The 13,007-nt window shown below is 40.7% G+C and overlaps 1 protein-coding gene across 1 annotated transcript in view; it reads right to left on the reverse strand.

Moving 5' to 3' along the window:
- Positions 1-1,871: 1,871 nt before the first annotated feature.
- Positions 1,872-13,007, reverse strand: part of LOC106816775 (probable peptidyl-tRNA hydrolase 2) — a gene marked incomplete in the record, with an annotated part of 11,698 nt that continues 562 nt past the window's right edge. Inside the window, 4 exon segments of the mRNA XM_014821400.1 lie at positions 1,872-1,934; positions 9,516-9,633; positions 10,325-10,425; positions 10,612-10,713. Coding sequence (XP_014676886.1) covers positions 1,899-1,934; positions 9,516-9,633; positions 10,325-10,425; positions 10,612-10,713 — 357 coding nt within the window.

Genomic DNA, 13,007 nt, shown 5'->3' on the forward strand with positions numbered 1-13,007 from the left:
ACCGGACTCGTCGAAGTGTTAGAAGCTTTTCGGGGAAACGCTCGCGGTGTTTCCGATCACATGATTGAACAAATGAATAATTGACGTCTGTTATTTACTTGCCATAACGCTTGATGACCCTCACCTCACGGCCCACCTCACGCTGGATGTATAGTAAACTCTGGTAGTATGACGTGAGTGCCAGCGCCACCATGGCCGTCTACACACGCTGCGACCGGAAGCAAAACACACTGGCCACAGTGTGGGCCGTACAACTCCGCCCACACCGAGAGGAGGGTCGCAAATTCTAGTTCATCTGATTCGGATTTTGGCAACAAAAATAAAAACAGGATTTTCAGCGGCTCATGTATCTCAGCCGTAAGGAGCATCCAGTAGCGGACTAGATATCAATTAATGTAACCAAAACCCAAGTAGGATAGGGGGTTACAACGCGAGGCTTTATACTTTTGTGCGGAGAATGCCCGAAGGTGAATCACTTCGTGCAGGTTTGCTGTGGTATTTTCAGAGCGACTATACACTTCCAAACTGGCGTTTTAATTCTCCAACACGAACCTTTCTCGCTATCTGGGAACTTACTACTGTACTCGCAATCAGATCTGTATTAAACTAATAAACCCTGTTACAAATATTCGAAGTGACGAGCGGCGATTTACTGGAGGCGCGCATTTCTGTATGACTGTGGACGCTGACTTCGGTTCTTGATAGCAAGCCGTATTCACGGACGATCCGGAGGCGCGTGCGTTTGTGCCGATCGCTATGCGACATTGCGGAGAAATGCGACGTCACAGGTTCAACAGTAATGGCGCCTCAGTAAATTCGTCGCTCGTTCACTTCGAATTTTTGTAACGAGGTGCGTATATTAGTTTAATACATGATCTATTGCGGTCACATAGTAAGTGTCCCAGATAGCGGAGAAAGGTTCGTGTTCGAGAATAAACCTCCAAGTTCTTGAAGTATCTAGTCTCGTGAAAATACACCAGCAAACTGCCCGAGTGATTCAACGTCTGGGCATTTCCTCCGCCATTATTGTATCTACGTATGGACAAAGCAGTTTGTTTTATTATGAACAAGCATAGGACAAGCCTGATCGAATAAAACTGCCGAATAAGAATCGTTCATAATAAATCCGGGAAAGTTATTAATTTTCTGACTAATAATCTTGCCGAACATCGGTATTCAGCATTATGACCGTGTACGTCTTTCTTCTCTTTATATGCTGTTTGGATGATATCTATAGGGCTGTGCTGGGTTCGGTGACCTGCCTCGACTCTTGCGACAATTGGATACAGATAACCGCGGCGACAAAGCTTTTTCAATTTCTTTTTTCGTTTAGCAAAAATATAGCGCTTGATACATATTATTTATTTGTTTTATTTTCAAGCCTAACGTCAGCTTAAAGTGTTGAGTGAGTTATGTTACTTTACTTCGTTTTTTTGACCGACTGGTGGTTTGTCACAAATGTGAATGGGAAGGCATCTTTTTTAATTGGAAGGCACACAGAAAGTGTTATGAGAATTGAGCCTGTTCAGAGTTGAACTCTTTTTGCTATCTAAAAGCTTATGACACAAGGGGTCAAGGCAAAGTGGACATATCAGGGGCATGGAAAGGGTTCACGCACCATGAATTACAATTGTAATGCTCCTCGGTTGCCAATTAAAGAATAGCTGTGCCAAATGCACAATAGAACTGGCTGGACAGGTGTATTATAATCAGGTTGTGAAAATACTAACGATTACCTTTAAAGCAATGTAGTCACACCCACCTTGGCATAAACGAGCCAACAATATAGAATTCCCTTGTAAATTTTCTTTTGGTCGATATTTTCATATTGCGACACGTGCCTACACCAACGCAAGTTGGCGTAACTTTGATACTTTACGTCGGAAACTGTTCCCGTATCATTCGCAGTACTGATTGTTAAACCGTGCTGCAATCTAAAAAAAGAAGAAAAAAGAAATTGCAAACATCTTAATTTACGCTCCGTGTTGTCCAGACTTCCTACACCAATAAAGGATATCAGCTCATGGTTTACAACGTAAAATTCAAACAACAATGTGCGCAGAGCGACAGCCGCTCAAACTGACGTGTTTACTATGCCGCGGTAGTATTCTTCTAGATAAACTCACTAGCACGAATCAAGTGCGCCCTCCTGCCACCGCCGTTCGCGCTCAGAGCCATATATCTAGGATACTCTACTAATACAGATCTAAAATCTATGATACGCTTTGCTCTACACCTACTGGTAGGTACTGATAATAAAGATACAGCTTGTGTAACGTTTAATGACTGTCGCCATTATTATCATGTTATCCATGGATATTGCCGTCGGAGCGACGAAGCGTAAGTGGTGGTGGTGGGAAGGTGTGAGGGAGAAGGGGGAGGGTGGGCGTGGGAGCGTGGTGGAGGGGGCTCTATAGCTCAAAAGCAATTCCAGTTCCTTTGTTAAGCAATCAATAAATCCGATGTTCCTCCTCTTGCAGCGTATATCAAAAGCCGTTATCAGACCTACTCTTCGACCTCGTCAGCGGAAATGTAGATTTCATGACCGTCCTTTCAATAGGTGATAAAAACGGTCTAGGTCAGCGCCGAAACAAAAAGTTTTGCACTCGGTCGGTTAGAACCATGCTCCTCAGAAAAATGTCTGATATCTGACCTTTCCCCCACTGTCCCCTTGACCCTGTGACCTCCAAATTTCGCTGCTGGTGAATAGGTTTCCTCCCACACACCGTATACATCGGATATTAAGAGCGTTAGGTTTGCAAGCCGTTGAGATTTGTGCCGATAATTCCGTTATTCTCCTCCTTGTGGATAGTAGACTCTAGGATTTTACTGCATTTACAACTGTACCTTACTGAGTATAACAAATCGTTTAGACCCACTAGCGTATTTTGTTACCAGATAACTAATTTAATTGAGTATAATTAATTACACCATCTCAAGCGCTACGAGAATGTTAGAATGGCGCCATGGACACCCGCAACCGTGTCTAGCCGCCTGAAAAAGTTGCGCATTTCCCAATTTATTTGTGCCACGTTACAGACCAGAGGGCTAATCCCAAAGCGTGCAATTATTTTATAGAACGCCTAAATGCTATTTAAGTCGAACAATGTTCATTTTTAGGACAAATTTATCCATAATATAACTGAAAAACTATATGTCGTTTATAAAATATTCAATTACTTTGCTTTTAAATTAATAAAATAGAAACACCCCGCCCGGTCTGTGAGCCTTGCGGAAGAGTGGTTCGGTTGCGCAACTTATCAGATCGTGCGCCTTGAGTTGCGGCCACCTCGTCGTTTGTAATCAAACTGTAGTCGTTAGTTTATAAACGCATTTTTGTGAATAATATTTGTAATGTGGTGATTTGAACCATGAAACTTTTTTATGGTAGGCCGTAACTGTTTAACCTAGACATTAGCATGAAAATAAGCCTAGAAACCTAGAGGTAAGCGATCCTTTAAGTTAAGGCGGATAATATTCCCCCTCCATTTGACCACATCTTGACTCTTTAACCCTTGCCCAAAATTCGACATCCAAATGCCTTTTCGCGTATCCCCCCCCCCCCACGTCGCCGAATATCAAGACCGTACGTCGGAGCGGTTAAGATTTTGTGCCCAACTGTTGACGGACGCACGGTAGCGCCTGGACGGCACGAACAATCATGCGATTCTACAAGCTGCATCTGACTTCGTCAGCTGAGCTAAAAACAGTACTGTACATTATTCATGTTGAAAACTGTAATAAAACTTCACCCATATTAAATAAAGAACTAGAGCACTCGGAGAGCACAGACCTCCACCAAGGCAGCTCAATTCTTGTCACTTGTGAAAGATTTTATTAATTAACTAAATAATATAATTGAATCCGGATGACGACCAAAATGTAATCAGATGTAAGTTACGCCGATTTCTGACGTATCCATGAAGTATTTTATTAATTGAAGTTGAATCCGATTCACTCACCAATATGTAATCAATTCTAAGTACCCCTTCTATTCTGACCTATCGCTGTAATGTTATTTAATTAAATTAAATTAATTTATAATTGGATCTGGATTTACCAGCCAAAACTAATCAGAGTTCTAGTTAGCCCATTTCTGACCTATCCTGAAAATTGTTTATCACAAATCCGTCCATAACTTTTTCAGTTAGGCTGTACACAAAGAAACCACAAACGCACGCGCTGTGCAAAAGCATAACTCCTGCCAAACCCTTGGCGGAGGTAATTATTCAAATTTGTATGGTCAGAAAGCATCTATGAACCAATCTCTACACAACAGTGAGCACTGAGAGCATCTCATAGCTCACCTGGTTTTGCGCCTGCATCTGCGCACCACAATGTAAGAAGGAAGATGCTTTGCATATCTTTTGTTCTCTCGCTCCTTCAACTCTCTCTCTCCACTTCCCCTCTCAAACTTATCTTCGTACCTCTGCAAAAGGTTGGAAAGCACAGCAGGTATATTACGAAACATCCAATGTGCCATAATACATATACATAAATGTACATTGCATATAGCTTTAAAAAAATTTTTACAATCGTGCCACAAATCAATTATTTCCAGTTAAAGCACTGCCTAATCTTTGCTCTCAACATAGTTTGCCAACCATCAGAAACAAACATAGAGGATGGCTTACGTCAATGTCAACTCGCTTTGGCTTTTGAAAATGCCATGACATTTCCAAACGTTTATACGACTAGCCCAAGGCCCATATTAATAAGATCAGGAGCGTATAATGACACAATTTACTTGTCGATGACAGAATATTTGTTCATTTATACGCCTCCTTTGATTAAGATATTATGGATGCTTAAAACGCTTTTGATTTTATTATTATACTTTCGACTAGAACTGCAGTTCTTTTATAAAATGTTTATAATTACACGTTAACAAGTTGCCGCCAGAGCGACAGCGCTCATTCTAACGTCTACTGCGCGTGACTCTGTGGTCTGGAGTGTGGGATTCTAGTAAACCCTGCTAGTTCCCAAATGTGTTCACAATTTACACGCCGAAACAGTGGAATGCACAGGGATCGCGTATCAGGAACCTTCTCAAAGAGACATGTTCGTTAGGGATCAGTTATGAAGTTGCCACGAGATGGCGCGGTAGATTTAAGTGTCTTGCAGATTAAAAGATGGAAGCTCCCATCATTACGTGAGTAGCCAAAACTATTTGCAAGACAGAATAGGTAAGCACTCGTCCATTTACCTACGCAAGCCTACAGGCTGCCAATTGCAATAGAAGGCTGCGCACTGCCTAACCCATATAACGGCAGGACAAAAAACTGCACCAACACGATGCACTGGCAGCAGCCACTGGCGTGAGTGGCATAAGTTACATGGTAAACATACTGAGCAGTTACAGGAATGACATAGGAATTATTACGATTTAGGAACATACACCTTCTTTAACCAAATTTAGCTTTTGAAATGTTCACGTTGGACATTGTAGCCTCATACATCCAGGCATTGTATAGATTTTACTAGCAAACCCGGCAGTTCAAATTCTTTCTAACAGGACAGTCAAACAATCCAAGGTTTAACCCCTCCTCTTGAAGGCGTCAAAAAGGTTATGCCGACACTTACTCTTTGCATCTGTCAGCAGAAGGCGACATTTCATGGTCCTTTCAATTAAAGCCATAAAACAGTGCCCTCAGGTCACCGCGCTGAAACAAAAAAGCTTTTTCAATCGCTCCGTCAGACCATCCTCAGAAAATTTAAAATCTGCGCCTGTGCCACTGACCTTTTGACCTGTGACCTCCAATCTTCGGCACAGTGATGGCTTTTCCTACCATGATGGCCTATACACACCGACTATCACGGAGCCTAGGGTCGAGCCGTTTTAGATTTGTGCCGCAGTATCTGCATTTCCTGCCCTATACCTTAGTTAAATGAGTGAATGTTCCCCTTCGTGTTTACAACCCTTGACTTTGACCTTTTGTACCCAGCTTCGACATCCCCAACTCGTTTCGGGAATACCCCCCCACATTCCGGATATCGTTGACCGTACGTCTGAGCGGCGGTTAGATTTTGTGCCCAACTGTTGACGGCGGCGCGTGACGCCTGCCGGCGTACGGAGCCGGAGCCACGTGCGATCAAGCGATTCTATCAAGCGCATCTGGACCTATGTCCAGATGAGCCTAAAAATCATCCAATATATAAAACCGATCAGGCTGATTTCGAGTTTAGGATATAACAGAACTGACAATGTTTACACAGTACCTGACTTTACAACCCAGCTTCCAAATGGTAAAACATGCTTGCCAACTTTGAAAGTTACTCGAAGAAAAGCTGTTTATGTTCGCTAATCGGTCACAGTGAAAAGCGCTTTTCTTAGGTATAGTAGTTATAAATCTTAGATAGCCAAGGCATCAACTTATTGTTGCTCTCACTAGGTGGTTGTGAATAGCGTTACCAGTCGTTCTCCCCACATAAGGTAGCATCTTCTCCAAGTTGCATCCTCTGCTGTCAAGAGCTCTCTATATAACCTAATGCTGCCGTGTGGCTACTTGGGCTGCTATCCTACTAAAATATTAAAGATAAATGCAAGTTTAAAATCATCTAGGATACTTTAGGGAATAATCCTAATTTTGATTACTTCAAATTACACACTAACCCACGTAAACTGCCTGGTTTAGAGGAATTTGATCAGACGAGTAATTGTATGAAAGTAAGAAATATACCTTAAATTACCCTGCTGAGGTTTAAAACATCAAAGCCAATGCGCAGCGTTTACTTTTCCAAGCACCCATGTTGAGGGCTGTGTTGACAACGAAACACGCACTTGTACGCTGGCTGCCGATTTGAACTCAAGAACTGTGATGTCATCTTCCTGCACTGGTCATCCTGCCATGAGAATAGGTAGTTCGGTCGAGTCTGTATATTTCAACCGTTGAGCAACGTTCAGCCTTACTCAGAGACATATACTACAATGTTGTACAATATGACTGTAAAATTGGGGTCTCAAACTCCTCAGATAGTTCCGGCGTGAACTAAGTGGTTGATAACACAAACTATGGTACTAAGCCCCAGACCTTGCTTTATACAATTGCAACCAAGCGATGAACGGAACAGGTCTGGCAAAGAGATGTAATATATATTTATTGATGATTACTTATGTTCTACAAATATAAAAAAATGGTCTAACTTACTTTTATACAAAAAAAACATTACAACTAGTAAATTTACATGTGCATCTTGATATTACAATAAATAGTGCAAAATGGCATACATCCACATGCTTTGAATACTTTTCTTGTTTTTCTTGAATAGTTTTTTTAATGCTTACTATGGCAGCAGTTACTTTTGGCAATATACTATTCTGATGTCATAAAAAGATGTATTACCACATACTTTTGCTCAGTGCATTGATTAGACCACACATGCAGTTTAATTAAACCCCTCAATTCTAATCGTTATAATATTTATTTAGTTTATATGTACTACTAGTACTACTGTAAATTTACATATTAACCATGTACACGCGCATACTACCTGATCATCATCTTGATGCTTTGAAAACCCAGTCCACTGCTAGATCAAACAGAATGATTTATTTGTTTTTATAAGTGCCCTGCAAATGTCAAATAGATGTATTATTAGTACAAAATTATTAATACTCTATGAAATAAATATCCTATAACAGTTACAAGTCAAAAATATTTTTGCTGGTGTTTTGCAATGATGAATAAATCACAGCTCAGTCCTCCATCAAGTCAAACTGATCTTTGTATAGCAGAGGAAGTAGTACCACTGCATGCACCTTCAAATCAAGTTATGAAAACAAATGGTCACTATTTTAGATAAAAACTTTGATCTGTCTGACTCACTGACTCGTATGTCACTTGACATCCACACTGGATCGAACTAAGCTATTCATGTTTACCACAGCTGTAATTTTCTTCTTTTTTTAAACATCACCAACACATGATACCAACAAGTGCCGCAGAGTGACAGCGCTCACCTGACGGCAGGTTGTTCTGATGCCTAAACTCACTTGGCGAAACGAATTGAGAGCACCCTCCCATCACCTGCGTTCCGCTCAGAGCATGATATCTAGGCATACTACTAATACAGATCTAAAATCATGATACCTTAGGCTTTGCTATCCGGTAGTACAGTAATAAAGATACAGCTGTGTAACTTAATGCTTCGCTATATTAAATGTTATCATGAATATGCGCTCGAGCGCGAGACGTAGTGGCGATGGTTTGAGGGAGGAGAGGGGGGAGGGGAGCGGGGGGAAGCGGGCTCTAATAGCAAAAGCAGGTTGCTGAAATCCAAGGTACTAATTCAGCAGGTGAGAACTTTGCGCCTCAAGCTAGTGAGTTAACACCATCACTAAAAAAAGGCTGCATAGTGCAGGTTGCCAGGCAATAATTATTGATAGTAGAATAGTGCAGTTACCCCATGCATGCGGTTAATTGGGGCTGGCCGCGCCATTGATTTTTGGCCTACACACACGAGCATCAGGGTTCGATTACAGTCTGCTATTTACATGGGGTGCTATCTCAGGTTGCGTAATACAGACTTGCCTTAGAAAATATATGATTTTACGAGGTAAACGCTGTGTTTCCAACAAACATATTTGCCTTATGCAATTGCAGAACTGTGCAACTGTAGGCCTCACATCCATCCAATGGGCAAAAGCAGTTCAGTCCTTGTTAACCAGTCACATCATGTTTATAACGCCTCCTCCTTGGAGGGTCAAAAGGTTAATCCGAGCACTTACTCTTCGCAGTGTCAGCAGAAAGTACAGTTCGATGGTCCTCAATAAAGCCATAATGAAGTGCTAGGTCACCCGCTGAAACAAAATGGTTTTTCAATCGCTCCGTCAGACCATGTCTCAAGAAATGTCTAAAATCTTTCGCTGGTGCCCCATTGGCCTTTGACTCGTGACTCCAATTTCGGCCGTAGTGATGGCTTTTCCTAACCATGATGCTTATACACCGACTATGACGAGCCTAGGTGAGTCCGTTTATAGTTGTGTGCGCAATTCTGCATTTCCTCCCTATACCTTAAGTTAGATGGGAATGTTCCCCCTTCTTTTACTACCCTCATTGACCATTTGACCTTTGACCCCGCCAGCTTCGAACATCCCAACTCGTTTTGACGATTCCCCCAACGTCCCGAATTATCGTGACCGTTACGTCGATGGCGGTTAAAGGATTTGTGCAAACTGTTGACGGACGCACGGGACGGACGCTCGCACGGACGACCATGCGATTCTCACAAGCTGCATCTGACTATGTCAGGATGAGCTAAAAAATGGAGATTTTGGATCATTCTTTGCTTCAAGAATTACTTAATTATGCATGCATTTAATTTCCTTGAAATGAAAATGAGATATAACTTTTTCAGTTAGGCTGTACACAAAGAAACCCACAAACGCACGCCGGTGAAAACATAACCTCCTGCCAACCCCTTGGTGCGGAGGTAATTATTTCAAATTTGTAGTCAGAAAGCATCTATGAACCAATCTACTACACACAGTGAGCACTGGAGCTCTCATAGCTCACCTGTGTTTTGCCTGCATCTCGCACAATGTAAGAAGGAAGATGGCTTGATAATGCTTTGTCTCTCAGCTCCTTCAACTCTCTCTCTCCACCTTCCCCTCTCAAAACTATCTTTGTACCTCTGCAAAAGGTTGGAAAGCACAGCAGGTATATTACGAAACATCCAATTGCTATAAACTATACATAAAGGCATGTACATTGTATACTTTAAAAAATTTTTACAATCGTGCCACAAATCAATTATTTCCAGTAAAGCACTGCCTAATCTTTGCATCTCAACATAGTTGTGCATCCATCAAGAAACAAACATAAGAGATGGCTTACGTCAATGTCAACTCGTGGCTTTTGAAAATGCCAATACATTTCCAAAGTTTATACGACTAGCCCAGGCATATTAATAAGATCAGGAGCGTATAATGACAAATACTTGTCATGACAAACATTTGTCATTATACGCTACTGATAAGATGTATGGATGTTAAACGCTTTTCATTTTATTATATACCTTTCGACTAGAACTCAGTTCTTTTATAAAAATGTTTATAATTACAGTAAAAATCATCCAATTATAAAAACCGATCAGGTGATTTCGATAGGCATATAACACAACTACAATGTTTACACAGTAACCTGACTTTACAACCCAGTTCCAAATTCGTAAACATGCTTGCCAACTTTGAAGTTACTCAAGAAAAGCTGTTTATGTTCGCTAATGGTCACAGTGAAAAGGCTTTTCTTAGTATAGTATTAAATAAATCTAGATAGCAAGGCATCAACTTATTTGCTCTACACTAGGTGGTGTGATAGGTTACCCAGTCTCTTCCCACATAAGGAGCATCTCTCCAAATTGATCCTGCTGTTCAAGAAGCTCTCTATATAAACCTAATGCGCCGTGTGCTACTTGGGCTGCTATCTACAAAAATATTAAAAGATAAATCAAGTTAAAATCATTAAATACTTAGGAAATAATCCTAATTGATTACTTCAAATACAACTTACAACGTAATGCCTGGTAGAGATTTATCAGACAGTAATTTAGAAATTAAGAAATTACTTAAATTAACCCTGTGTTTAAACATCAAAGCACAATGCAGCTTACTTTTCCAACACCCATGTTGAGGGCTGTGTTGACAACGAAAACCATCTTGTACGCTGCTGCATTTGAACTAAGAACTGTGATGTCATCTTCCTCACTGTCATCCTGCATGAATAGTAGTTGGTCAGTCTGTATATTTCACCTTGAGCAAGTTCAGCTCTCTACTCAGAGACATATCTACAATGTTGTACAATATACTGTAAAATTTGGGTCTCAACTCCTCAGAAGTCCGGTGAACTAAGTGGTTGATAACACAAACTAGGTACTAAGCCCCCAGAACTTGTTATACAATGCAACAAACATGAACGAGAGGTCTGGAAAGAGATTAATGATATTATATTGATGATTACTTATGTTTACAAATATATAAAAAATGGTCTAACTTACTTTTATACAAAAAAACATTACCAACTAGTAAATTTACATTCAATTTGATATTACAATAAATATGCAAAATGCATACATCCCACATGCTTTGAATACTTTTCTTTGTTTTTCTTGAATATTTTTTAATGCTACTATGCACAAATTAAAGTGTGTATTGCGAGAATTTTCCAGTGTTTTCCCCACTTTCATGATACCTACCGTTATTGCTTGAGTAACAGCAATTGTCTAGAGTAACAATAAAATGTCTTAGAACCTTCGTATTCACCGGAAACTGCCAGTTTCGAACTAATCGTTTTTGTAAACATTCGTTTTCTGTCATCTTGAACTAACAGGAAGTATGGATTAGCTTCTGGCGCCACCGCTTATCTTCCATACCCACAGTACAGGCACGCACTTGTTTTCAATTCATCACCGACACAAATAAAAGTTTACCAATTCTGCCATTAGGCATTGTCGTGACACGATAAAATGCATTGCTGTTACGATGTGTTCATATCCAATTTTCTATGCTATAACTGCATAAAATCTTAGTATTTTTAATCTTGGTGTAATCAGTGATATTTTCGCTGTCAGGTGAGACTATATTCAGCTATATTTAGTTTTTCTGAGCAAAAATCTCGCAATACACACTTTAAAGGTGCCTTCCCAAGAAATTTCAAGCAGCAACATAAAATCAGGCAAAAATGAATTATTTTAACATGGCACGTTTGTACTTGCCTATATATGTGTCATAGCTAAAAAATGCTCAGGAATACGTTCATTCGAAGCTTTTAGACTACAAAGTGAAAGTGTCGGGTCGAATGTTTCAAACAGCATTTACTTTTGCCGATTTGCGGCGATGTTGTGACGCGTCTCTTGTTGCCATGCAGTGTTGCCAAGCGCTGAAGGTCATGAAGGCTGCATGTGCTCATACGTATTTATGAGTGTTATATGATATCAAGAGCGTATTAAGAATGGTGAGCGAATTCTTAATACGCTCACCGGCTCTTGATGATATCAAGAGCATATAAAGAAGGAGAGCGTACAACGGTAATATGCTGAAACTATGTTGCAGTATTAGTCGAATTAATAAACTGTCCCCGTTTTATTTTGACGATTCCTTGCAGTATTATTGATCAGCTGTCCTACCTTGTTCATATAAAACCAACCGCATGTCCCTACGATGCCCCTACGCTGAGATAATGAGCGGTAAAAATCTGGTATTTTCGCCAAACACCGACTAGACGTTAGTCAGTTACTGTGACCGACTCTCGAAGTGTTATAACTTCGGGAAACCTCGCGTGTTTCCGTCAATGATTGACAAATGGAATGAACGACGTCTGTTATTTATTGCCATAGTGATGACCCCCACCTGTGCCCACCTCACGCCCACCTCACGCTGGATGTATAGTAAACTCTGGTAGTATGACGTGAGTCAGCGCCACCATGGCGCTACACAGCTGCGACCGGAAGCAACACACTGGCCACAGTGTGGGCCGTACACTCCGCCCACACGAGAGAGGGTCGCAGTTCCTAGTCATCTGATTCGGATTTTGGCAAAAAAAAACAGATTTTCACCGCTCATTATCTCAGCGTAGGAGCATCGTAGGGACAAGCAGTTTGTTTTATATGAACAAGATAGGACAGCTGATCAATAATCCTGCAAAGAATCGTCAAAATAACACGAGGAAAGTTTATTAATTCGACTAATACTGCAACATGGTTTCAGCATTTCACCGTTGTACGCTCTCCTTCTTTATATGCTCTTGATGATATCTATGGCTGTGCTGGTTACGTGACCTGCGTCGACTCTTGCCGCCATGATACAGAACCGCGGCGAAAAGCATTTTTCAATTTCTTTTTTCGTTTAGCAAATATAGGCTTGATACATATTTTTATTGTTTTATTTTCAAAGCTAACGTTCAGTTAAAGTGTAGTGAGTTATTTACTTACGTTTTTACAGTGGTTTGTCACAAAAATGTGAATGGGAAGGCATCTTTAATTGGAAGGCACACAGAAAGTGTTATGAGAAT

This window comes from Priapulus caudatus, unplaced genomic scaffold (assembly GCF_000485595.1).
Source record: "Priapulus caudatus unplaced genomic scaffold, Priapulus_caudatus-5.0.1 Scaffold33, whole genome shotgun sequence".
Lineage (NCBI taxonomy): Eukaryota > Metazoa > Priapulida > Priapulimorpha > Priapulimorphida > Priapulidae > Priapulus > Priapulus caudatus.